This window comes from Drosophila sechellia, chromosome X, assembly GCF_004382195.2.
Source record: "Drosophila sechellia strain sech25 chromosome X, ASM438219v1, whole genome shotgun sequence".
NCBI classification, from domain to species: domain Eukaryota; kingdom Metazoa; phylum Arthropoda; class Insecta; order Diptera; family Drosophilidae; genus Drosophila; species Drosophila sechellia.
Window position 1 is genome coordinate 8766562 of NC_045954.1, and position 25960 is coordinate 8792521.

Genomic DNA, 25960 nt, shown 5'->3' on the forward strand with positions numbered 1-25960 from the left:
ATACATAGAGCAACTCACACCAACAGGCACAAAACAAAAGTCACTGTGGCGAGCCCTCTCAACTCTTCGCCCACCGACTGAAACCGTTTTGCCGATAAGGAATTCCTCAGGTGGCTGGGCCCGTAGTGATGAAGACAGAGCCACCACATTTGCCGCTCACCTACAAAATGTGTTCACGCCAAACCAGGCTACTAGCACATTCGCGCTACCGTCCTATCCCGTAAACTGCCACCAGCAACACACCCCAATTGTGTTTCGCCCTAAAGAAGTAACTAAAATAATCAAAGACAATCTCAGCCCGAAAAAATCCCCCGGCTGCGACCTTATAACACCGGAAATGATCATCCAGCTGCCACATTCTGCAGTTCGCTACATAACCAAGCTCTTTAATGCCATCACCAAACTTGGTTACTTTCCACAACGATGGAAGAGGTCGATTATCATAATGATTCCAAAGCCTGGTAAGAACCACACAGTCGCTTCATCTTACAGACCAATAAGTCTACTCTCATGTATTTCGAAACTATTTGAAAAATGCCTGCTGATCCGACTTAATCAACATCTGATATACCACAATATAATCCCAGCCCACCAATTTGGATTTCGCGAAAGCCATGGAACCATTGAACAGGTGAATCGTATTACAACGGAAATAAGAACTGCATTTGAATATCGCGAATACTGTACAGCAGTATTTTTAGACGTATCCCAAGCATTCGACAGAGTCTGGCTCGACGGCCTAATGTTTAAAATTAAAACATCCCTACCCGAAAGCACACACAAACTTCTAAAGTCTTACCTCTATAACAGAAAGTTTGCAGTGCGGTGCAACACTGCCACTTCCACTGATCATACAATTGAGGCTGGAGTCCCCCAAGGCAGCGTTCTTGGGCCAACATTATACCTCATATATACAGCCGACATCCCTACAAATAGTCGCTTAACGGTATCCACATTTGCCGACGACACAGCTATCCTTAGCCGTTCAAGGTCCCCTATCCAAGCCACAGCACAGTTGGCACTGTACCTCATCGACATTGAGAAGTGGCTCTCTGACTGGCGAATAAAAGTAAACGAGCAAAAATGCAAGCACGTGACGTTTACGCTAAACAGACAAGACTGTCCTCCGCTCTTGTTGAACAACATACCACTCCCGAAAGCAGATGAGGTAGCATACCTAGGAGTACACCTTGACAGAAGACTCACATGGCGCAGGCACATTGAAGCCAAAAAAACCCAACTTAAACTCAAAGCCAACAACTTACACTGGCTCATCAACTCTGGTTCTCCGCTCAGCCTAGACCACAAGGTCTTGCTCTACAATTCTGTATTGAAACCTATCTGGACCTATGGCTCACAGTTATGGGGCAATGCCAGCAACAGCAATATTGACATCATACAGCGAGCACAATCAAAGATCCTGAGAACCATCACTGGGGCACCGTGGTACGTTCGGAGTGAAAACATCCAAAGAGACTTAAATATCCCATCAGTTACCAACGCAATCACGGAACTTAAGGAAAAATACCATAGCAAGCTTTACACGCACCCCAACCACCTAGCGCGAGGTCTAATCCAGCTCAGCAGCCGTTCCCGACTCCGGCGAAAGGACCTACCAACCCAGCGAATAAATTATTAGGGCCGCTTAATCATAGAACAGTTGGAAAAATAATACAACTGTTCAAAAAATACTTGTTATAGTTAAGATTTTTAAACTTATTGTTAGTTCTTATACAAGAAGATTCAATAAATAAAAGAAAAGCAAAAAAAAAAAAAAAAAAAAAAATTATTAATTTATTATTTTTTAATTTTTATATTTCAGCTTCAAATCAAATTCAGTAATTAATTTAGCATTCTTTAGCGCACATTTCTTGATTAAACTCCACTGTACACTTCTACTTCAATTATTCATGCCATCTAAGCAAAGAAGCAAAGGTCAAGTGTGCGTATGTGTTTGTATGAGTGTGCGTGTGTGTGTGTGTGCTGATGTGTACGTGTGAGTATGGCCATGCAATTAAGACCCCTAAGCACGACGACAAAGCGCCAAAGACATGGGAAACATGTGCATAGAAATTGCTTTGATGAAAATATGCAAAAATCCCGACACCTTTTCGCATTTTCGTTTGTTTCGTCTGCCATCGAAGCTGCAGATGCTACCATTTACCTTCCACCAATCATTTTCGGCTCCCAACCCCACTGACTTTCACATCAATGGTGGTCGGTCGATCCATCATCCACTTACGTCCTTTTTCATGCGTGAAAATCGTTTGGTGGTAATAAAATAAAAACAACTTAAAGACGTTTAGTGCTCAATTCAGTTGAATTTTATATGATGCAGTGATTTAAAATGAAACCTTTAACAAGCAACCACCTTTGTAGTAAAATATTTGAAATCTTTAACAACGAGTAACCACATTTATCTGATATCGTGTTCTTTTGCCTGGAAACTTTGCGAAAGTTTATTAAAAATCTATTCTTCAATTTGAATAACCCTTTGTGTGTTGAGTTGCCTGCGAACTGCAAGTGGCCCCCATTTACAACGCACAAATGGGCAAATAAAAGCCCCGAATAGTTGGCTTTATTAGTTCGGACTTTCCCAACCCATTTTCCCCGAACAAATTTCCACATTTTCTTGGGTCAGAAACCACAAAAAGAACAACGCGGCGCGTGTCAATGACTCCAGTGTAAATAACAATAAAATGGGGATAGTGGGTGGTGCCTTATTTTATTTCACTTTTTCCCGCCCCTTTTCTGGTTCTTGCGGCTTCCAGTTGCTTTCAGTTGCTTTTAGCCACTGCAGTTTGTCAAAATTTCAGTGAGTTCGGGTGTTTTGCGGCTTTTGTTTGTTGTCTGCTAACCGAAACCAAAAGCGTTGACAGCTGTCGTGGTGGAAATGAAGCACCTTTTTCCACTGGGAAACTTGCTCAGTGGGTTCGCAACAAGAAATGTTTGCACTCGCAACAATGTTTGGCAATCGTTTGAGCAGCGCCGATTAGTGGTTTCACTCAATCAGTTGCAGATTGCAGTCGAGATTCAAGCTGCAAGCTGTTGGATGCTAGATGCGAGATGCGAGATGCTGCAGCATCGAACACATGGCGTATGCGTAATGTCGCCCACATCCCTCCCATGTCCTTTCATTTTGCGAATAGCCCCTATATGTCTGCACCTATTTGCATTTATCATTGGCAGGCAGTTGGGGATACAACAACACCAGTCGTTACAGTGACAACACTTCTGCATGCAAATATATCAGACGTCAGCCCCATGCTGGCAGTTAAGCACATGTGCCGTGTCGTCCTGGTTCGCCTGGATATCTCCGCCCTCGTCCTTCAGCTCCTTAGAACCTCCTCTACCCGCTTGAGGGGTTTCCTGTCCCTGTTGTAGATGACTCCTTTTCGCCAGCTGCTTAGCGGATGAACAGTGAATGGCAAGTGAATAAGGTGTACTCGCCATTTATAGAGAACTATTTAAGGCAAAAATGTACGAGTACTGAGATAAAGCTTCCAAAATTAAGAAAATAAATAAGATATAGATTTCATTTCATTCACATTTGATATTACTTTATATTAGCAACTTTAATATGTGAGCTACATTTTTAGAAGTTCGAGAGTCTGTTAATTTAATATTTCAAGCGATTTCAAACTAAATGCACTTTGCAACCTTGAATGTGAGCACTTCGTTTAGTTGAAACCACTTGTAATCCCCAAGCGTTGGACGATATATGATTGATGGAACTTTCGGCTGTTTGGTACCACTGTGCAGGGTGCACCAGTGGGCGCCATAAAGCGCACAAGTGCCAAATTGCTTAGGCAAACTACGTTAGTTATTACGGGCGACGGTTGCTATGTTTCAGGCGACTTGGTTACTTTGGGCCCCGTTCGCTTCGATTCGATCCTTTGGCTGTTGCCGTTGGCACTGCTGTTGCTATTAATGCTGTTGCCATGGCCTGTTAAAGACTCATAACTTGGCTTTAATGTTGCGCATACGTATCGAGCATATGCCATGTGTGCCGCCGCCGTCTTGACAAGAACATAAATAGCCCGGCCGAAAACTGGGGGGCGGTATACTATTATTTGGCCGAATGTTTACCCACCGACAACTGTCAGTTCTCCGACTGTCTCTCTGTCTGTCTGTCTGTCTGTTTTCTTCGGAGCAGCAGCAGCATAAGACCAACGATGGATAAACAAAAGAGCGAAAAACAAAACCCCAATTGGCCGGAGACTCAGCTCCCTGACAGGCTAAAAGCTCAGCCGGCTAAAACACAGAAGCAGCAATCACTTAACTCTTGCCCCGAACGCACACGAAAAGCCCCTTGATTTTCCACCTGCAATGCCAACACTTCAACATTGGATTCCACGCCCCCAATTTATCCCTTCTCCGGCAAAATGAAAAAAAAAAAAAAAGGAAAAAGGCACAAAAAAAGTACGAAAACCAACCAAGAACCAACAATGGGTTAAACTTGAGATGTGAAAGCAAGCAAAGTAGGGATAAAGTGGCTGCCATGTTTGGACTGTCAGCATCGTATTCAAATTCTAGTTAATCACATTTTGTGTACACCATCCTGAAAAAGAGCTGCTGTCTTAAAAATGGAAGTACGTACTAACCCCAATAAAGGTAATTTCATCTTTTTGTTTGCTTAGCTAAAACAATTTTCGCACTATCACATTGAACTTTATAAAAACTTTAAGTCAAGAAGTTGGCTTATTTATACTAAACCCCTCACATGGCTTAAACTCTTTTAAACAAAAGCCAAGCTGCAGGATTAGCTTTCAGAATTTTTGATTAATAGCATCGCACTCGAAGCAATCCCCATGGATCCGCATATAAAACCGTATCGGCGATACGATAACAATGCAACTGATCCGACTGGAATCTAGATGCGTGCGGCAACATTGTTTTCCACTTAAAATGCCATCAGGTAGGACTTCATTCCACCGCTGTCGTTCTGATATTTTCCATCATAATATTTATTTAGCCAAATGCCCCCCAAAGCCATGTTATCAATACACCTCCCCCACCTAAGCTGCCACACAGAACAATGATTGATGGTGGAAATTTGTGGGGGTTAAAACGGTGAATAAATTACCACACTGGTTGGGTAATTGGGTTGCAATGCAATTCCCATTCGATATCGAAATCCCCAAAAATGTTCAAATGGCAATTTCTATTAATTAACACGGTGTTTTGGCAAAAGGAAACACCTTTACAATGGATATACAATCTGCAATCAAAATGCGATGCATACGTGTGTTTCCCCCACTCTTTGCTGTCAAATAGCCCGCGGTATCTTTCGACCATTTTCATTCTCTTTTTTTCTTTTTTTTTTCCTTTTTTTTTTTATTTTGTTTTCAATTTTTATGTGTATTTTTATTGGATTTTATATGCGCAGCACCCCTGGCTCACGAATAAAAAAGCAACAAGGAATGAAAATTGAATATTTTATGTGAAGTGAAGCAAACAAGAGCAAACAAAAAAAAAAAAAATATGGATCAACAATTGAAACATCGCATTTTTATATGTACGCAAGACAAATGGGGAGCAATTTCTTTATTTCAGAAACAAACAGTCGCAAAAAAAATCTTTAAACAATTTCAAAGCACACACATTTATTATTACAAATATGCGCAGTCTTCATGTTTATACTTTGGTGATTTAAAATGTAAATTTTTTCGTATTGGTTATAAAAATAAATTTAAAGTTTCCTTGCTGAAATTTAAATTGTCTATTTACTTGGTTACAAACTTCGGAGGACAACAAATGTGCGGAAGCACAAACAGGAATGCCACGTATACGCCACGTTGTCTGGCATTTTCCTGTTGCCGGGGAAATGGGAAATCAAAGATTGCCGACCGCACAAGAGTGCCGCCTTTCGTCATTACGTTATTTTCGCCATTTCGCGCTCTTATGTCAGAGAAAAGCCGGTCACGCGCCAATACAAGAGCTGCAACATCCTCCAGCATGCAGTTCCTTAAACGCAGCGATTAGCAAAAGGACACGTACGAAGGATGCGTGTGCGGATGTCGGTGCGGATGCCAGTGCGGATGCGAATGTGGCAACAAGTTCGGCTAACGAGGCTAACCGCCGACAAGAGAACCCAAAATCCTCAACCAGAGTGGCCTAAAAACGTAAACCGCTCGCTATGGTCAGCAATTTTCAATGAATGGCATCGTTTAATACAATTCAAGACCACACGGCGTATGCGTAACGAGTTTGTTTTGCCGTGCGATCACACAAAAAAAACGAATTTCGACCCGAAATTGCAGACGATTTTTCATTAAATCATCTTATTGGCACACAGACATTCAAAGTGAGGGACACTCAGAGACAATGGGAATGTTGGTAATTGAATTTATACTGAAAGAAAAGCGTAGCGAAACATTGCAGGAATTTTATTCAAAATTACTCATTGTTGCACAGACATTCCTGCTTTAAACCAAAATATATAATAATATATATAAGCATCACATCAGTGGAATCTTACAACTTTTTGTAAACTACAAAATGCAATTCTAATTTAAGATATTCCAAAAAAACTCATCAAATTCAACACAACAATCTCAGAAACGAATTCTCGATAATTTCCATGTGAGATTCTATTAACTGAAGCATACAAAATTCTGTGAAGCTTTTCCTAAACTACGAATATTTGCCCAAATTTTAGCTAAAACTTTAAATAAATCTGGGAATCCCCATTTGAAGACTAAATATAAAAACGTTTCCTGAAAACCACAACACAAACACGCTCACAATCACACGACAAATAAACTCTCACCATCACGAAATTAATCAACAACTTTTCCAAGGAAATTGTTCAATGAATTTGAATAAGTCATTTCATATTTACCGCTTCGGTTTACCGCTTCAGTTTTTCATTTCAATGGAACGCACTTTTCAGTCGTTCGAGTCAAGTGAAAATTTCGTGCACATTTTTGCGTGCTTTTACACGTTAACAGTTAGGATTCAAAAAGCACAAAAACGGGATCTTAGTTTTATAGTTAGTTTTGAGTTTGTATCGTAGCTTATTTTTCAATTATTGTGTAAATACTTTGGAATATCTTTTAATATTTTCGAATATTTGTACAAGTTAATATAGTTTTAGCACAACACTTAGAAGCACAATCAAAAAAATAGTTACTTTATATTTAGATATTGTAAGTTTTTCAGTATGTTTATGTTTTTCTTATGGTATGGGATGTTTTTGTGGTGTTTTGGGCGATGTCGGTGTTTTTGAAGAACTTGGGAGTTCCAGAGAGTTTGGTATTTTGCTTTGAAATGTTTGGTCAGCTTGGGCTGTTCTGCTATTTAAATGAGTTATTTCTTCCTAGCACAACGCGCCTCGTCGACCGTTCAAATGAAACTGATGCGAAGGCGACGCATTGCCAGGAATATAAAGCGACCGGGAGCGAGAGGGCGCTATTGAGCATACGCAAGGGAGCGAGCGAGAGGCCAGCACTCGGCCGGCAACTTCGGCTGTGGTCGGCAAAAGCCGAAGTCCTATAAACACCTGTAAGCAGCCCTCGATGCCGGCGAGAGAGCGAGAGGGAGGGAGGGAGAGAGAGCGAGCGAGCGAGCGAGTGGCCGTATCGTTCTCACTCCCTCACCCTTTGCCATCAACCGCCCACACACTCCCGCTCGCCCCGTCTCTGTCTCACACCCTCTCTCGCTCCCGCTCTCTCTTTCTTTCGCGCTCGCATTCGGAAGCGGAAGGAAACTCAACAGTTGGCACATTACTGAGTGGAGAGAGGAGCGGAGAAAGTAGAGCGGAGAAATGGCGAGAACTGCGGAGAAAGTGCGAGCGGCAGCGCTACTCTTTGTTGTTGTCGTTGTTTGTTGCCATCAAATTTATGGCAATCATTTGTGCGGTGTTTTAAGTTGGTTATCGGGAGGGTGATGGCGGGGAGGGGGTGGAAGGAAGTGAGGGATTAGAATAATCCAAACGATTATCGTAATGACATTGTTACCTATTAGCAATCAGATTGTTTGCAATATCTAAAATAATTTAAATAAACTATTTTATGGCATTCATTTACTAGCTTGTTATCGGTTTAATTGGCAATATTGTTATCGATGGAGAAAATAAAATTATCAATATCATTCCGAACAACAGAAAGAAAGCTGCTTATATTTTTTTTAAAAAAACTAAATCGAAGAAATCTTCAAGGAAGTCATTGGTCTCATGTTCGGTGTCGACTTCGTCGAGTAACTTCTTTAATCTTCGTAACAGATCCTTGTCCTTTTCGAGGGTATCCAACAGTCGTTCAGCATCGCTTTTTAATAAGCCCAATTTACGTAGTAAACGTATCACACGCCTTTCAAATGGTGTGAAGGACTGACGTTTGAATTGGTTATATCTCTTTGGCTGCTTCAAGGATATCTTGTGTTGTACAAATTCCACAGAATCCCATTTATGTTCAATATTCGTTGGCTGCCCAACATGCTCCTTAGATATCCCGTAAAATTCCTTATCACGACTTTCAAGGGTTGATCCAAAAGCGGCCAAAAAGACCAAGAGCCCAAAGATATGCAAGTATTGCATTTTTAAACACTGTGCAAGTGCACGTTGTCCAACTTCTACTTATATACACTTTCAGTAGTGCACTTATCAGCAAAAACGAATTAACTCAAACTCAATTAGAGATAGCTTCACACTGATTTATGTCAATGCCGTGACTTTAGTTTAAAAATTTGCCCAAGAAAAGCCAAGAACATGACCTAACTTACTCAACACAGCGAGTTCCCCATTTCCTGCTCATATATTATTTATATGGAAAAAACTATAGAAATGATAAATCGAAGTAGCATTGCGTTTTGCGTAACTCAAATAAAGCAGTCACAAAACTAGAACGAGAATTACAACCGACTTTTATATTTTCCATACATTTTATACTCTCGAGATGGATTGTGACAATCCGAGTTCGGAGGAGACGCGCGAACGCGTTGACAACGCAATCCTGACCGCCATGGAGGATCTGGATCGGGACTATCTGCGCAAGTTGCAGATCGAGATGCACAGGTGTGCGACCGCCTGTTGTGCGGATGCGGATGCGAATGCGGAGGCGGTGGAGCGATGCGTGGACCGCTGCCAGATCCGTTTGACCCGAGCCCGCTGCTTCGTGCAGCAGGGTGTATCCGACTTTGAGAATCGCCTGGAGAAGTGCATCCAGCAGTGCCGCCTCAATGGATCCGATTATGGCTTGGAACATTGCACCAGCAACTGCGTGGATAGCCATGTGGGATTGTTGCCCGAAATGTTCAGGGCTATGCGAGATACCCTGGAAAAGGGTGTTTAACAGAGGACACTTATGTTTTGATTTATTTAAAATTAAATCGTTCGATTAAAACAAAAATGTTTTATGTTTATTTAATTTATTATTCAAAAGTTCATTTTAAAATGTAATGGACTGCGAACCAGCGATTGCCTTAAACGCCATCAAACACCACTTAGTTGCTAACTAGCGACTTAATTAATGCCAAACGGTAATTAGTAGTCTAACACCAGTTGCCAATCGGCCGAGAAAATGTTTATTGATTTGTTTACTACTTTAATCGATTATGCTGCAATTTTTGGTGACCCAAAAACATGCTTTTTATAAAGCAATTACGAGACCCCTTGCCATCGAAGGGGGACCACCTCGTTTAGCCCACAAGCAATACAGTCCACAAATTATTCATACGAACATGTTTCGTATGGTCTGTGATTTATTCAGCAACATAAAGAAAAATGTGCCGCATGTAAATGCTACCAATTGATACGACAATAGCAATAATCTCCTCGTCACGGGCAATGTGGCATACTTTCAGGCGAGGCACATCAAAGTTTGGGCACAAAAACGGCGCACAAATGCAGCAGTGGAAGGACCCCCAGAAAACGGCAGACACAAGGAAGTCTTCAAATTGGATTGAAAAAGGCATCTACGACCTGTCCGACAATGAGTGCGCTGCAAGCACCGCCAATTGGAATACTTTCGAGGAAATTGGTCAGCGTTGCATCTGCCTATACAATCGATAAGCAATTGTGAAAACTGTAAAATTATCGTAATAATCGATTTTCATAAATAGTAAACTGTTTATTAAATTGACGGGACCATCTAGTCACTTAAATGAGGGACTTATTAGTTAGCCATATTTCATCTATATTTCATATCTATCGACAAGCAAATATCAAACGCATCGATACTACCGATAGCAGCTTTGTGATGCAATTCTATGTGGAGTTGCCCCGCATGTTCATCAGTCCAAGCGGTATCGACCCATCGACGATTGCCGATGACCAAATATACCCACTGCCTCCCCCTGAACTGAGCTGAACTGAACTGAGCTGAGCTGAGCTGAACTCTCCTGTCCATCAAGGGGCAATCAGACTCGAGTGTACGGAGGTGTGTTTGACAGATATAGGTGTGCAGACAAAAGCAATCGGCATGTCAGTTGAGCAGTTTAAAGAGCACAGGAGGCAGTCATCGTCGGGCGGTTGGCGTTTTGGGTTGAAATTATGGGCTGCTAAACAATGGCAGCGGGCGTCTAGCGCAATGTTTTCGCATTATTCAAATGAAATGCTCTTTATTGTCTGCCAGTCGTATCGTACCAGCAATTGCACCACCAACAACAAAAAACAATAACAGCAACAGCAATCAAACAAATCAGAAAGAAAACGCAGGCGGGTTTCCCCGGCTCAATGGAAACAAAAAAAAAAAAACAAATGTCTATGGAGGATAATACAAAAAAACAAGAAATATTATTACCTGCATTCAACGAGAACAATGAATCATTTCTCACAAAAAAAAATGCGTTTAGAAGGAGCAACATTGAATCCCAAATCGGATTGGCTTTTTATATCTATTTCTTGAGTAGTAACTTCAGAAAATTCAGAAATATTAAAGAGTTTTTAGGAAACTACTTGGACTTCTTAGACTATTTTTGTAACTTTTCAGCACATTTGAACATGACCAATCGATTAATATTGATTTTTTGATATTTTTTATAGGGTTTTCCGAGTGCACACATCGCCACTCAATCGGACATTGATTAGAACAAAGGAGCCGCCGAGGAATTGCAGGAATTGCAAGTTGCAAACTTCGTCCTGCTTTGTGTCGAAATGAAATGGCTGAATGCGTGGGCTCATATGTGCATATAGATACATATAAATATATATATACAAGTATATATATGTCTATATATATCTGATGTAAAGACAGCCTACAAATGCACTTTCGCACATCTAAATTCCTAGAATGAGAACTTGCTGCATGAAGTTAAATTGCTTTTCTTCGAACGAAGTACTCCAAAATTCTGATAACAATATACACATAATATTTAAGTTTAAATTTTAATATGTGTAGCCAATCAACTTTGGACATCTTTAGGTAATTTGATGAATTTTCATGTAATGTATGCAAAAGCTCTTAATATTTTAAAGATCTTCAAACTTTTAATGGTGCTGCTCATGGCAAAAAAGGCCCAATCGAGATTCATCGTTGTTTTTTTTTCGCCGACAATTTCGCGAAAATTGGTTCACCTTTTGTGGGTCCCCGCATGACATTCAGAATATTTCAGAGACAGCGTCAAAAACGCGATATGAACCATGACGAGCGAAAAGGAGAGCGAAGCGCCACAGAACTTGACTGCAACGCCATCCAAATGGTTGGCAGTCAATGGGGCATCGCCTAGGCCTATTTGGAATGCACAGTGGCGGTCACACAAGTAGGTTCTTCTTAGTCAAAAGTAAATGCTACAAATATTGAAAATAAGTATCCAATAGCATGTAAAATAGCACTTAAATTAATATTTACAATTTTATAGAACTGATGGCTTGCCGCCATCTGTTTGACAAATACTGACTAAGAGGCCATGGGGACGCATCTCAAAGTGGCAAGTCAAGCGGAGAAGGTGCAGAGGAGCCAAGGACGCTGCGGCCTGTGTGATATGTTAATTTGGTCTAAACTACACACTACACACCAACGGAAAATGGCAAACTGCGGATGGGAAAACGCAAAACGAAAAGGAAAGCGAGTGCGAGTGCGAAACGCGTCCTTCGCCTGCAAATCCCAAAGGCGAAATGTGTCATACATTCGCCAGTTGGCTACGGATTTTAAAGAAACACGCCAAACAAGCAGTATTTTCTTATTTTTCCAACGCTTCTGGCAGCTTTCGGTTGCACGGACATGGGGCAGTTTTGATTTATGCCACGAGATGCGACAGTTTCGTGGAGTATATGATAATAAATCAGTTTGGCACATATTTTAAGGTTTAATGCTGTAACAGAAAAGAAGAAAAATCACTAATGTCAAAGTGCGTTTGGTTCATTGATGTATAAATAATAAAACCATACGCAAAATATTGATATGTTATTTAAAGTTTAAGTACCAATAAATACCTTTTGCAAGCTACTTATAATTTTATTTTAAATACCTTATAAAACAGGGTATCAAGTGATTTAGTCTATAATAGATTTGGCCAAAGGATTCTTTGCGGATGCCGTAATGAAAGCTGGTCCATTGTGGCGCCCACCAGGACGCAATCCCGCCCACTTTCCCAAAACGCCGCTCAATTGACACGTTTTCCCAGAGACACGATTCTCCCTGAATACATATATATATATATGTATCCATTCTGCCCTGAAAATCCCACACCTCACTGTCAAATTTAATGCGGTTCGCTGTTTATTAGATTTGCACAAATGGCATTTTCGGCAGTAGGTTGCGCCACCGAAAATGGAATGGGTGTTGTGATATCCTTGCGGATGCGAGCGCTGTTGTAAAGGTCCTTTCTAGGCGTTAAGTGCTTGTTGGTGGTGCTTTGCCAACCTAACAGCAGCAACAGCAACAACAACAACTCTATCGGCTGCCAAAAAACCGACAGCGAAATTATTGAAAATTCATTTAAATGTCAGCTCCAAAGCTCTGGAAAAAAAGTTGGCACAACATGTCGTATGCGCAATATTAAATATTAAAACGCTTACATTATTAACAAACAAACAACGAAGACAGGCGGAAGGAGCAGAGACTTGCACAGCAGATGAAATTAAATTTCATCTTTGCAGCCCAGCCAAATCAGCATATTCATGAATGGTGTTTCGAATGCCGGAGAGCATTCACTCAATTCGATTGTAAATTAGAAGGCCAACATGTCCGAAAAAGACAACAACGTCGCTCGATTGGACAAAGTGAAAATTAAATCAACGTCGCCATCATTCCGTTGGCATTTTCCACGGCATCCGTTCAAACAGATTGCATCCTAAAACTGCAGCCAGAACTAAAATCCGGAAAAATGTCAACTGAATTTGGATTGCCCCATTTCACGGCCCGAATTTTTGGCCGTATTTTAAAATCCACTTTCAATGTAGAGAAACTAGCGTTGGAAGTGTGAACAACTAATATAGTACCTTTCCTTTTAGGTAAATATATAAATAAGCATAAAACATAATGTATCGTTTGTATTGTAACAAAACTGCAAGAGATGGTCGTAGTCAATAGTTAATATAATAAATAAATAAATAGAAATAAATAAGTGTGGGTACTAGAATCGATTGTAAACTTTTTTAACTATGTTAGCATACAATAGATAGCTTGGAACCCCCTATGGATGCCCCATCTTCACTACGCCCCTGCTGGCGGATGCATCTATGCTCCCGATGACAGCGGAAATCCTGTGCGATTCCTTTTGATCCGATCCGTTCCATTTCCCTGGCCATTCGCAGTGCGAATTCGAATACGAGACCCTCTGAATCCGCTAACAAACTGTCGTAAAAATCTGCGTATGCATTCGCTCCGCACATCCACATCCACATCCACATCCATATCCACATCCACTTGGCAGAAGAAGTCCGCGTTTAAAAAAATTCATTTCAGTGTCATGTTTAAGGCTCGTAAAATCAACTCTCATCGTTGGGTTTTTCGTTTCGTTTCGCTGCGATTCGAGTCGATTCGACGACTCCCTTTCGATTCGATTCATTGCGGGACAACATTGCATAATATCAATATCAATTTCACATTTTCCCCACCACCACCCAACAACCAAGCAACCCAGCAACCAACCAAGCCCTTCAGTTCATTGTTGTTCTTTTGTATGGATATTGCCCGAAATGCTCCTTCATTCCCGTTCATAAGAGCACAATCTACTTATTCATCGGCACCCGTTCCCATTCAATCACTCAATCACTCCACTCATTCCCTGATTTCCTTCATTTTGCGCACAATGACGTTTGTTTGCAGGGGCAGAAAACGGGAGGCGTCAACAGGGCGTATGCGTAACGCGCATAGAAAGCCATCATACATACATAATATGTACATATATATTTGTACCAACAAACAAATCCAAAAATGTGTGCATTGAAAGGGGTTTAAAAGTCCAGGGCGTACGTGTAATTATTGATTGAGAATTTTGATTGAAATGTTATGAAGATTGGCACAACTGCAGCTTATCGTTTATGGGCATGTTGATCTTGAGCTGCAATATTCACAATCATTTTGATTATTTATGCAAAATATGAGCTCGCATTCAGCGAAGAACTTTAATGCTGTTAAAAGTGCTTTTTTCAAGCTCTCCTATTGGAATCTCGAATTGGTTGCTCCTGTTAAATTTGCTTGCGGCACAGAACGTGCTTTCTCCCCGCTTTCCACTTTCCTTTCATCCCCCGGTTAACTGCTGTTGGAAATATGATTGCAATGGTTTACAGACAAAACTTCGTGCCAGTTGGGAAGGTTGTCAAAACGAATACATGTCCGACCGATGCGTGCGATTACCGCGGCTTGCGAATGGTGAAAGGTGAAAGGGGAGTGTAGAGTGGAGAAAGGCGAAAGAAGAGCGAAGAAGGGGGAGCAAGGCGAGCAAGGACAAATAGGATGGTTTGTCTGTGCCAGTCGAAAGATTTCAGAACTCGAAAAAATCCTTTTTCCAAGCAAAATTCATTTTCTCAGAGAAAAAATATGTTTTTGGTTGTTATTTCGATACTTGAATTAGCAGGGAAAGTAAAGTAAATATAATTAAAATATAATATTTGTATCACCACTGTGTATGCTGCGAAATTCAATTACAATAACGTAATTAAGTAAGCATTACTACAAATTATTTTTTAAGCGCGCCACTGGATAATTTATTCATACAAGCCACAGCTGCATATCAACTGCCTTTTTTTTACATTCTGTTATCCATTTAATAGTGCAATTGATTTTAGTTTCAATTTAATAATCACAAAATCCCAACCGATTTGTGTAATGCTTTATTAATCACCCGCAAAACGAGAACTAAATTTTCATTTTTTTTTTTAAATTTGTTAACTTTGTTTGGAGCATACGCATTGGATTTTAAAGTCGTTAAATCCAGCAATAAAGTTAGCAAGTAAAAACGTATATCACAAACGCATTACGCTGCATTAATCTTGTCGGAATGGTAAATACCTGATGTAATGTGAATGTTTGTGGTTTTATTGTACGTGCGCAGATATTTTCGCTGGTCGCCTTTTGTTTTCAGGCTGCTTAACGACAGGTTCGTAAAAATTTTGGCTGTACTCACGTATCACTGCAACGAGAAAAGAGAAAAGAAACTGGTTAAATATGGGGCTAATAAAACGGGAAAATCGATATTAAAGTAGATGGGTTATTACTTCGCATGCCTAGTGTTGAACTAAATGCGTCTAACCATTAAAAAGCTGAAAGAAATGCTATACTCTTGCAATGAAAACCAAACTAAAATCACACAAATTGCTCCTTTTTTTCCAATCATTTTTTTTTTGTACCAAAGTTTCCATTTTCATCTCGAATTTTGTATATGATTTTTTTTTTTTTGGTCACAACTCAGTTTATCCGATACCGAGTTCATTTCGGTTTGAGCATAAATATTTGTGGCTTTACACTTGACCAAGGACTGCACTTGAAAAACGCATAGCTGAGTTTACCCACCCATCCATTTGATTTTTAAGTGCCCTGGTCACATTACACACGACATGGCACTCATAGTTTTATTTTCCTGTCCTCTGCCATCGGAAAATTTGACCGAAAAAAAGAATGTTATTTGGCAAATGTGCCGAGTTGCTTTATATGGGTGCACTTTCGGTGCTTTATCCCCAAAAATGGGGATCGTCTGGGCTGGAATACTCGTCATATATACCTAGAGTCCTGTGTGAGCGTGTGTAATAAGCATAACAGCTTGGCAACCCTGCTTCTACTCTGGCTAAAACGACGCCACGGGCATCGCATATTTCTGCAAGCCACTAAAATGCGCGATTCGAGGGACGCCAACTACGCCAGTCCTCCCTTCCCCCCACAGCCCCCAAAAAAGGCTCTGCAATAAAAGCAAACTCACAGATACTCCCACACACACAGATACTGTCGAGCGACACGCAAGTGTGGGTGAGGTAAAATGCATGGGGATAAGACTGCTCCCCCCAAACTATCATAACTCCGCATTCTGCCCATACCCTCACCCAAAAATGGGGCCTATAATAGTATCATATGCCTTTACAAATATAAAATAAACATGTCGAGCAAAATAATTAATTAATCTAAACTAGCTAAATTATCAACAAATTGCAAATGAAAGTGCATTTACATTTTGCAATTGAATTAGCTGTGCTGCACGCGACGTCTGCTTAATAAATATATGCACTTCATAATTTTGTTACAAATATTTGGAACAATTTCGCTTTGTACGCGTTTTTCTAACAAATTTTGTTGGCCTGCTTTTTTTTTGGCCCAGAAGATTGCGGCAAGTGTATGTGAAGACAGCGATGCCTGACTGCTGAATTTGAACTTGAATGTTTTAAACAATTTGCAAGCACACATTTTGCTGGCAACATGCAGAGAGCAGAAATTTCCTTGCTCCTTGTTGGTCGCCAGCTTTTGTGGCATATTTGCGTCCGAATTTTTTCTTTTTTCTTTTTTTTTGCACCCCTGTTTTGTGGCGCATAGAAAGGATTTTCAGGACCTGCAGCAACAGGAGCAAAAACAGAAAATCCCAACAGATGCTGCAAATTTCCCCAGCATTAAAGTCAGTCGGGCTGTAACTTTTTGACAGGCGGGAAAACAGCAGGAAAGTGGGCAAAGGGGCAAAGGGGGCGGGGCGCGTTGCACACATCACTTGCAACTGGAAAAGTTGTCCAATGTTTTATGAGTTTTGTGGCATGCCAGGAGGGGATTGGGGCAGTTGGGGGGTCTCCAATGACGTTAGATGAGTGCCGAGGCACTCCTTTGTGCACTTACTCAAAATGTTTATTCATATTTTATTCCGTTATCTTGGCCCAGGTCAAAGGTCGACCCCCCACCCTTGCTGCGTACTTATCGCACAAAGCAAATTTATATGCTGCAAGAATGGCAAAAACTTTCGCCATTTCATTTGCATTCGTAAACAAATGATTAATTGCCGCAAATTGTAATTGTAATGGTTAATAAACTTGAGCAGTGGGTAAAAATATATATATATATATATATTTGGGATATATATATATCACATTATAAATCACATTGAAATCGATTTAATTCATTTGGCACAATCTTCATTAGCGATAGCAACCTGTCTTATTTTCTGCACAATTAACTAACTTGAAATGTAACCAAACATTGTAAATATTTTCAGACCCTCAAGGCCAGCGAAAGTGGGCGACAGTGGGTGGAATGGGGGGGCTGATCCAGGTAATGGTTGACACCTCCGTCAAAAGGATAAAAAGCCAACGTACTTAATTAATTTTAATTAAGCGCCCACAGCATGACAAAAACGTGAGACCAAAAAAGGCGAGACCAAAACGACGGCGGCGTCAGAAACAACGGGGATCCCCTTGACGAAAGCGAGGGGGGGTGGGGGTCGGAAAATTCGGGGGGAAAATGTGAAAAGCGGGGTGTAGCCGAAATTGGAACTGCAAGCAAATACCTAGAGATGAACATTTGGGCTGGCGAATTAAATAATCTCACATTGAAGTGAAGTATTCTACGCGTGGAAATTCAAATTGAAGAAGGCGTGTGCCACGAAAAACTCTTGGAAAATCCACAATTCTAGTGTGCAAAAGTATGCAGCAGAATGGAAAACATTGCTGCATACTTTTGGGCGCATTTCAAGTGCATTTAAAACTGCACGCGCAATAATTCGATATTTAATTGGTAATATTCCAAAGAAATAAATATCTTAATAACATTTAAAAAAAAACAGCTTTTCAGATGCTGAATAATTTAATGCAACATTCTTTGGTAATGAATGCGAAAAAGCCTTATAAATTTCTAAACACGCAGACTGAGCGCGGCAGCCAACATTCATTATTTCGACTTTCTGGCCAAGCAAAGCGAACCGCAGAACTTGAAACATTTCAATTCGCCAGCAGCGGCCCCGTTTTGTAGGCTATGAAATAATAAAAGCCCATTTTTTTTGGCCCGTTTAGCCGAAGTGTCTTGTCTGCTGTGGGTAGTTGGGTTAAAGGTCAGAGTGCAGGGCCTACAGGTTATGACATTAAGCCGTAAAATACCCAATTGAGTGAACTAATGTGTATTTAAGGATTTGCTCAGCCAGTTGACAAAAATATATATTGAATATATATTGAATATATATTGAATATCTATTGAATATATATTGAAAATTGAATATATATATAGTGAATAGAAAGCAAACAAAAAGGGATAATAGGTAGAATTGATACTTTAATTAGGCTGAACAACTTCACATGTTCACAATGTTTGCATTACAAGAATGTGCAAAAATTTTGTACCTCTGCTAATAAAGAGTTAATTTATGCCAATTATAATGCGTCATGTATTGTATTTTACTATTTAATATCCCAACTATTTTGCCTTTTCAATGAGCCTTCGCTAATGATGACCTAACATGTTACCATGTTACTCTATCTCCTTGCATTTTGGAAACACCATTAGTTTGCAAACAACACAATGCGTGATTTCACTATGCTGCAAATCCAATTACGGTGCAGATTCTATGCATTTCCCATTTCCCATGCGAGTAGCACATATTTCCAGGAAAGAAGCCCCCCAAAAAAAAGCTGGCAACAACTATTCGAATTATGAGTGCGAACCCCCCATCATTGCGCAGTACTCACTAATCCAGCATTTCGATATCCTCGTCGCTGTCCTCCTCGCCATCGTCCTCCAATCGCTGCTCCTCATCGTCATAGAAGCGGGCTTCATCGGCGGCATTGGTGCTACCAAAACGCTCCCTGCTCCTTTCCCTTTCCCGCTCCCGCTCCCTTCCGCGATTTTGGATGCCATTGGTGGCATTGCGAGCACGCGAGGCGGCCGGGGAATCGGAGGCACCGCGTCGATTCCTGCGACTCCGGGTGGACAGACCCACGCCCTGCTCCAGTTCCTCCTCCTCCTCGTCGCTCTCGATCTCGATCTCGTCGAGATCCCGCTGACTGATGCTGCGCTCCGGCATTTTAACGATTTATTTTATTATTATTTTTTTTTTCGCTTTCAATTCCAATACAAATCACTTGCAAAAAAAAAAAGTTCGGTTTATTCGATTTTTGTCACACACACGAAATTTAGTGTAGATTTGTTTGGACTTTTGTTTGGCCACCCAAGTTAGACTTGCACCGAACGCACTCGAAACTGCAATTGGCGATGAAAGCGGGCTGCTTTCTCAGCGATTGGCAATTGGCACAGAAGTCCGAAGACTCGATGGGGCTTCACATCGCGAGACCTTAGCCAGAGGTGCTGGCCACGTCTCCAAATGGCTAATTCAATTAGGGTCTGTGCGGAATCGAAGCGCCGCAAAGTAACGACCATTCCAATGCCCTCTAATAATTTTTTTTTTTTTTTTTATTATTAAGTGAACAATCCGTTCATCATATTACTGTATCTTAACATCACAGGGTGGAGAAATATTCTTAAGAATTATCAAAATAAATGAAGTAGAGCCCTCTAATAATTGGAAATCTTTTAAATAAGTGCGTAAAAGTATGCAACAATAAAGTAATTCATCGTATTTCCCATTGAAAAGAAACTGTTGCATGCTTTAAAATGCCGCAAAAGTACCATTGGCAATTAAATATCATTGTTGCATACATTTAGACACCTTTGAAAGTTATTTTCATATCAATTTTCACCTTGTTACAAACTGAACGTAAAACCGGTCAGCTTTCTCAAATGGAAGCTAACACGGTAGCACTGCGATGGTCACTCCAAGAACATTTTCCACATTGTCCATTCGATTTGTTCTATCCACATTTGTGCCTTCGCAGAGCAGCAAATAATGCTGAAATGGGTCAGCGATTTTCGGGGGCGACATTGTGACGATAGGAAGGAAGCCCTTCGCACGTGCTGCTCACCTTTGATAAATCAAATTGAGGGGGGTGGGAGGTGGGGCATTGGTCATAGGTGATTTTGCCACGTCGACAGGAAACGCCTTACTCAATTGAGGTAATCAATTGCTCGTATTACCCAAATTGTGATTAAAACTATTTCCTGTGATTTGGCCATTTTGCCATTCGATGCTGTGATTGCTTACTTTTGGCTTTTCAACGTTGTTATTTTATCGTCTTTCAAAGCTAGCTTGTTTCTATCTAATCGCATCCTATCAAATTATAAGTTAACAATTATTGGCTTAGCTGCTTGGCTGCGTTTCCGCAAAATGCCCCCCAACCCGCCCGTTTTTGTGCCATCTTTCCCATTTGTTTTTCACTCAGCTCATAAAACCATAAAAAATAAAATTTAAATGAGCTAAGCCCGCAACGAGCGCGATTTAATGAGCCATTTCAATGCCGCGGAGCCTCTGGAATTGTTTCCCAACCCAAAACTGGCGCGGAGTATCAACATTTTTTATGCATTTATCCGAACATTTGTTTTTAATAATGTTATAAAATAATCAAAGCGAAAAATACGGAAAGGTTTTTTTTTTTGCATATGCGAGGCAAAACATTTCGTTTTAAAACTCAGCCGTAAACATTTTTTACACAAATTATTATAATTAATTTACGTGGAACGAATCTCCATTGTTTGAAATCCATCAGCGAAGCGACGATAAGATATAAGTTTTAAAAGCTATCGAAATAATAAGTTCCACAATATCATATTAATATTTTACTATAAATTTGCCAGCAAGACGAATTGCCAGGCGAATAATTAAGTCTCTGATTAGTTAAAAAAAAGTGCATTATTAAAAGGCCTTAAATTCTGTTTCTCGACTTGCAATAATAAGTCTTCTACTTCCACAAAAGTTACAATAGCAAAAAAAAAAAAAAAAAAAACAGGGGTCAAACTATCAATTATTTAAGTGCACCTTAATTGAAGTCGTTGCACTAACAATAATTTGAAATTCGAGTAAGCAAAAAAAAAAAAAAATAAATAAAAAAAAATAAAAAAAAACCAGAAACGTGTGTATGCTGATGAATTGCTTTTTGCGGAGCATGTGGACGACGGTCATTGCCAAGGGCGCAATACTTTTGCCGGCAACTGTGACGAAAACAGAGGCAATTAAAAAAAAAAAATAAGAAATATTTATGTACATCCGTATGTATGCCAACGAAAAGGTGTCAACTCAGACAACCTTCAGACAACAATAAAAATCGGCGACCAAAGAAACCAGAAACAATTGCCCAAAAAAGCAAGCGGAAGAAACGAGAAAATCAAAATCAATCTCAATGGCAACGAATTTGTGATGCTCTTTAAAATAAGTAGTAGAAACATAATGTTCTTTATCGTATATTATTACCTTATAAATATCTAAAATATGAACTATATTTATCTGTCAGTTAGCAAAAGAATCTGTCAGTTAGCTTCGCAGAAAAAAAAAGCTCCCAAAAACCTATTGCTAAATGCTATAAACCCTTAAAAAACCCCAAGTTTCTTAGTTTACCCAACCTTTTCGCACTAAAACTTTGCTGTACACTGATTCTTATCAGTTGAATGACCGCCTGCGAGTTTGGTTATAAAGTTTTTTTATGTTGGGCCAAAAGGCAACGACCAAGTCGACGAGCTTTTTTCGAGGCGGCAAATTCCTAATGCAGAATAAATAACGCATAAATACAAATCCACGATATCAGCCAAATGCGGTAGCACGATAAAATAAAACAATAATCATAGCCCAGGCGGTCGTGTGTTAACCGCCAGTAGAAATGCGAAACAATTACGCCAAATGTGGACAAACACAAAACGAGCAAGCAAAACGCTCATAAAACGTAGCAGCGAAAAAAAAAAACAACAGAACTAGAACACTGTAGAATAACAGATACCCCTTGTTCTGTTCATATAAATAAAAATTAACTATTTCAATCAATACCTTGACTAAAATTGAAACATCCTAGAATTCCAAAACTTGAATGCAAATCGATTGGGATTTAAGAAACAAACTCAACGAGGTATGACATTCCATATTTGGGTAATTATTTCGAATGTTTTGATCAAAATACCAAATATTTTTTTCACAAAAAATCTGGGAAAATATTCTTGGCAAAAAAATGAAATTTCAAATTGGCTTTTTTGGCTAGAACTTGACTAAAAATGGTCACAGAGCAAAAAGGAGTACCATTTTGTACTCCTTACAACCAATACTAACAACCCCTTTCACTTTTAAGCTGATTTTGTGAAATTAATTTTTGGCCAAATTTTCGCTTTTTTTGTAAGCATCATCAACATCATCAAAATTTGCAAAAAAATTAAACATCCTAGAATTCCCAAACTTGAATGCAGATCGATTGGGATTTAAGAAACAAACTCAACGAGGTATGACATTCCATATTTGGGTAATTATTTCGAATGTTTTGATCAAAATACCAAATATTTTTTTCACAAAAAATCTGGGAAAATATTTTTGGCAAAAAACTGAAATTTCAAATTGGCTTTTTTGGCTAGAACTTGACTAAAAATGGTCACAGAGCAAAAAGGAGTACCATTTTGTACTCCTTACAACCAATACTAACAACCCCTATTACTTTTTGAGGGACTCCGTTAAAATAATTTTTCGGCAAATTTTCGCATTTTTTTAAGGGGTAACGGTAACATTATCAAATTTTGTCAAAAATGGCAAAAATTTATAATTCCAACTTTTGAATACATTTTGATTGGAAATTTAAATATAAACCCAGCGATATATGGCATTCCATATTCACGCAATTATTTTAAAAGTTGTCGCAGAAAAACGAATTATTTTATGACAAAAAATAGAAAAAACGGATTTTGGCAAAAACTGAAATATTTTTGATTGGCATTTTAATCATAACTCGGCTAAAAATGATCATAAAGCTGAAAGAATAACTGTTTTGATCAGCTAATTACATATGCCAACCATCCCTATCACTTTTTGATGTATTTGGAAAAATTAATTTTTGACCAAATTTTCGCAATTTTTGTCATCAAAATTTGTAAAAAATTTTTAAAAAATTTGAAAAAATTTGAATTCCAATTTTTGAACACAGTTTAATTGGAAATTTAATTTCGAGCTCAACGAGGTATGACATTCCATATTTGAAGCAATTAAACCGATGGAATTGTAAAAAAAACAGATATAAGAATGATTGTTTAAAACATGAGTATTGTTTAACTGTCAATATAAATATAAAACTATCTGGTAGTTAAAAAAAATGTTTATTTCCCATCCGGGTTGTGGGAAATTAGCGACGCACCTTAAAACAAATAACAATACGCCTACAAACAAAGTCGTTTATAATAGATACACAGCTTTTGCACACTTTTGACGATAAAACGATGATGTTTCAACACATCAGGGGCGCCCACGTTCTTATCAGTTGAGAATGTTCTTTACTTATCGGCGCCATAAAGCAAACACTTTTCAAAAATTAGCGTTAAACAAGACAAATTATTACAGATGCCTAGATTCGATAATTGTAACCTAATTGTTTAAATTAAAATACAAGTCCCACTTTCAATGCTCAAAATTGAAATGAAGTGGATTTCTCCATTTACAAAAGCTTGAAATCTCCATTTGGAAATTCTAATTGGCTTGCTCTCCATCTTTTCTGCTCCCCCACTCTCTTTCACTTCCAATTGGGAATGGGGACTAACAAAATGGAATCAAGTTCAAGGCCACGATCGATTGATTGCCATCTCTGTCGCACTCGGTGGATGTGACTCACCTGCTGATTGGAATGAAGCTGCGCAGCTCCTCCTCTGCCGGCGTTGCCTTCTCGTCGACGTTGGCAGATTCAGCGACCTCTGACGTCACGGGGCGGTAGATCAAAGGCTTCACGTTGCGTTCGAAATCGTCGAGGAAAACGACATCGTGCACGGGAATGATGCGGTGATCGGTGACGTTGAAGTGCAGATCGCGAAAGGGGCCATTGAAGAGGCAGCGCAGCGGTGACGTCACCAGCACAGCATCCTCCGGAGGTAACTGTAAAAAAATATGTATACAAGTAAAGAATTTACCGATATAGTTTTATATCAAATCAAATATACCGCAACAAATCTCGTGCAAACATCAGATAAGATATAGATAATTATCGCATAATATTTAAACAAACCGCAGTCAAGTGAAACATAGAATGACTAATGAATTCGATAATAACAACTAACAGAACACAACTAACTAAAACACCATTTAGTAAGTTTAGAAAACTAGTAGTGCGCACGTTTTTTACCTTGATTTTGCCATTGGTCGCCGAGAACATTGAGATTTCGAGATTTCAGCGATAAGAGATGAGCAACAAAATCAAATGAAATGCAAGAAGCAACGCAGATACAACACCCACACATGAATGATCGTGCAACGGTGTGCGCAGAACAGAGAAGAGGAAGCAGAGAGACGAAGCAGAGGCGACAAATTGGACACGCGTGCGTCGCGTTGGTTGGATTTTGTGTTTTCTTATTCGACTACTGCTACTGCTTTTGGTGCTACTTTAACGGTGCTTCCCATTTCGCAGCCTTTATCATCTTCTTTTCGCAGGGCTTCGCTTTCAATTTACTGCCTGGTTTCATTTAACTTCGCTGTTCTTCTACTTCATTCATGATTTGATTTGTTTACGTTGCTATTTCCCAATTTGTTTGCTTCTTTTCACTTCATTTTCTTTCAATTAGGACGCACACAAGCACACAGGAAAAAAAAAACGAGAGACACGAACGAACGCCACTTGCACAATTGAAAATAACAACAAATTAATGGGAACGCGCGAAACACGGGCTGCTGCGGCTGCGCCTTCACTTTTCACTAAAACAAAAAGCACGTAAATAAAATTGAGACGAGATTTTGCTTTTTGTTGTTGATTTCTTTGCCGATCGCTCTGCCGCCGATCGACTGCGCTGCCCGCGACGCCGCGCTCTTCCAATTGGTCCAATTGAGATCAAACAGCTGGTGGGCACTCGGATCGCCGATTGCCGCTGTCTGGCAGCGCTGGGCCGTGAGAACAGTGGCCAGACTGCGAGAGCTGGCGATGGGCGATAGTTTTATTTCATTTACAGTAACTTTCGACTTAATATTAAATAAAATACTAAATAAAGTACATATATGCTTTTAAATATGCACGTTAAATCAAAGTGATTTAACATTAAGTATACTTTATAAAGACCATAATTTGTTGATGGGCGTTAGTTTTATTCTAAATAAGGTAACTGTAATATCTAATGTTTATACATAACAACAAAAAATGTAAAAAATTTTCGGAATTAATTAATTTTTCATAATTTTTCACGTTAAATTGACACTATAATTATAATTTTATTATATAAAATAATTTCTGTAGACATTGTAAAATTATTTTTATTTAAAATGAACTGAAGACTATATATTACATGATTTACGCTAAATGAAATAAAAATATGCATTAAAAAACATGCTTTATAGTAAAAGGCTTTATATAAATAAAGTGTGACTATATATAAAAAAAATTAATGAACATACAATGTTGATGGCCTATAGATCTATGTTACTTTAGAAAGCTGAAGACATAATATTGAATCAAATACACCAAATGAAATGCAAGTACAAATGCAATGCAAATACATTGATAGAATTAAGTATAAAATTGTTAATGACTCTATGAGTGTTATATGGGTCACACTTGTCATTTACTTTGGTAAAT

General features: G+C 39.4%; 3 protein-coding genes across 7 annotated transcripts in view; 1 reads left to right on the top strand and 2 right to left on the bottom strand.

Moving 5' to 3' along the window:
- The window catches only part of LOC6619746 (eye-specific diacylglycerol kinase), a 111349-nt gene extending 86163 nt beyond the window's left edge, over nt 1-25186 (bottom strand). For 3 of the 5 annotated variants that reach the window (XM_032724711.1, XM_032724713.1, XM_032724712.1), the window contains exons 1-3: nt 24524-25186; nt 24020-24276; nt 15508-15513 (exon numbers count right to left, since the gene is read on the bottom strand). In XM_032724711.1, coding sequence (XP_032580602.1) covers nt 15508-15513; nt 24020-24276; nt 24524-24553 — 293 coding nt within the window. In that variant the 5' untranslated portion in view covers nt 24554-25186. Of the gene's footprint in view, nt 1-15507; nt 15514-19027; nt 19568-24019; nt 24277-24523 lie in introns of those variants that run through there. The other 2 variants (XM_032724709.1, XM_032724710.1) reach the window with 1 other exon arrangement.
- Nucleotides 8022-8569, bottom strand: LOC116801992. The gene has a single exon (XM_032724720.1). The coding sequence runs from the start codon at nt 8534-8536 to the stop codon at nt 8120-8122; it is 417 nt and encodes a 138-aa protein (XP_032580611.1). The 5' UTR covers nt 8537-8569; the 3' UTR covers nt 8022-8119.
- On the top strand, nt 8863-9319 carry LOC6619742 (protein FAM136A). The gene has a single exon (XM_002043921.2). It carries the CDS (start codon nt 8895-8897, stop codon nt 9288-9290), a length of 396 nt encoding a protein of 131 aa, XP_002043957.1. The 5' UTR covers nt 8863-8894; the 3' UTR covers nt 9291-9319.
- Nucleotides 25187-25960: the final 774 nt, after the last annotated feature.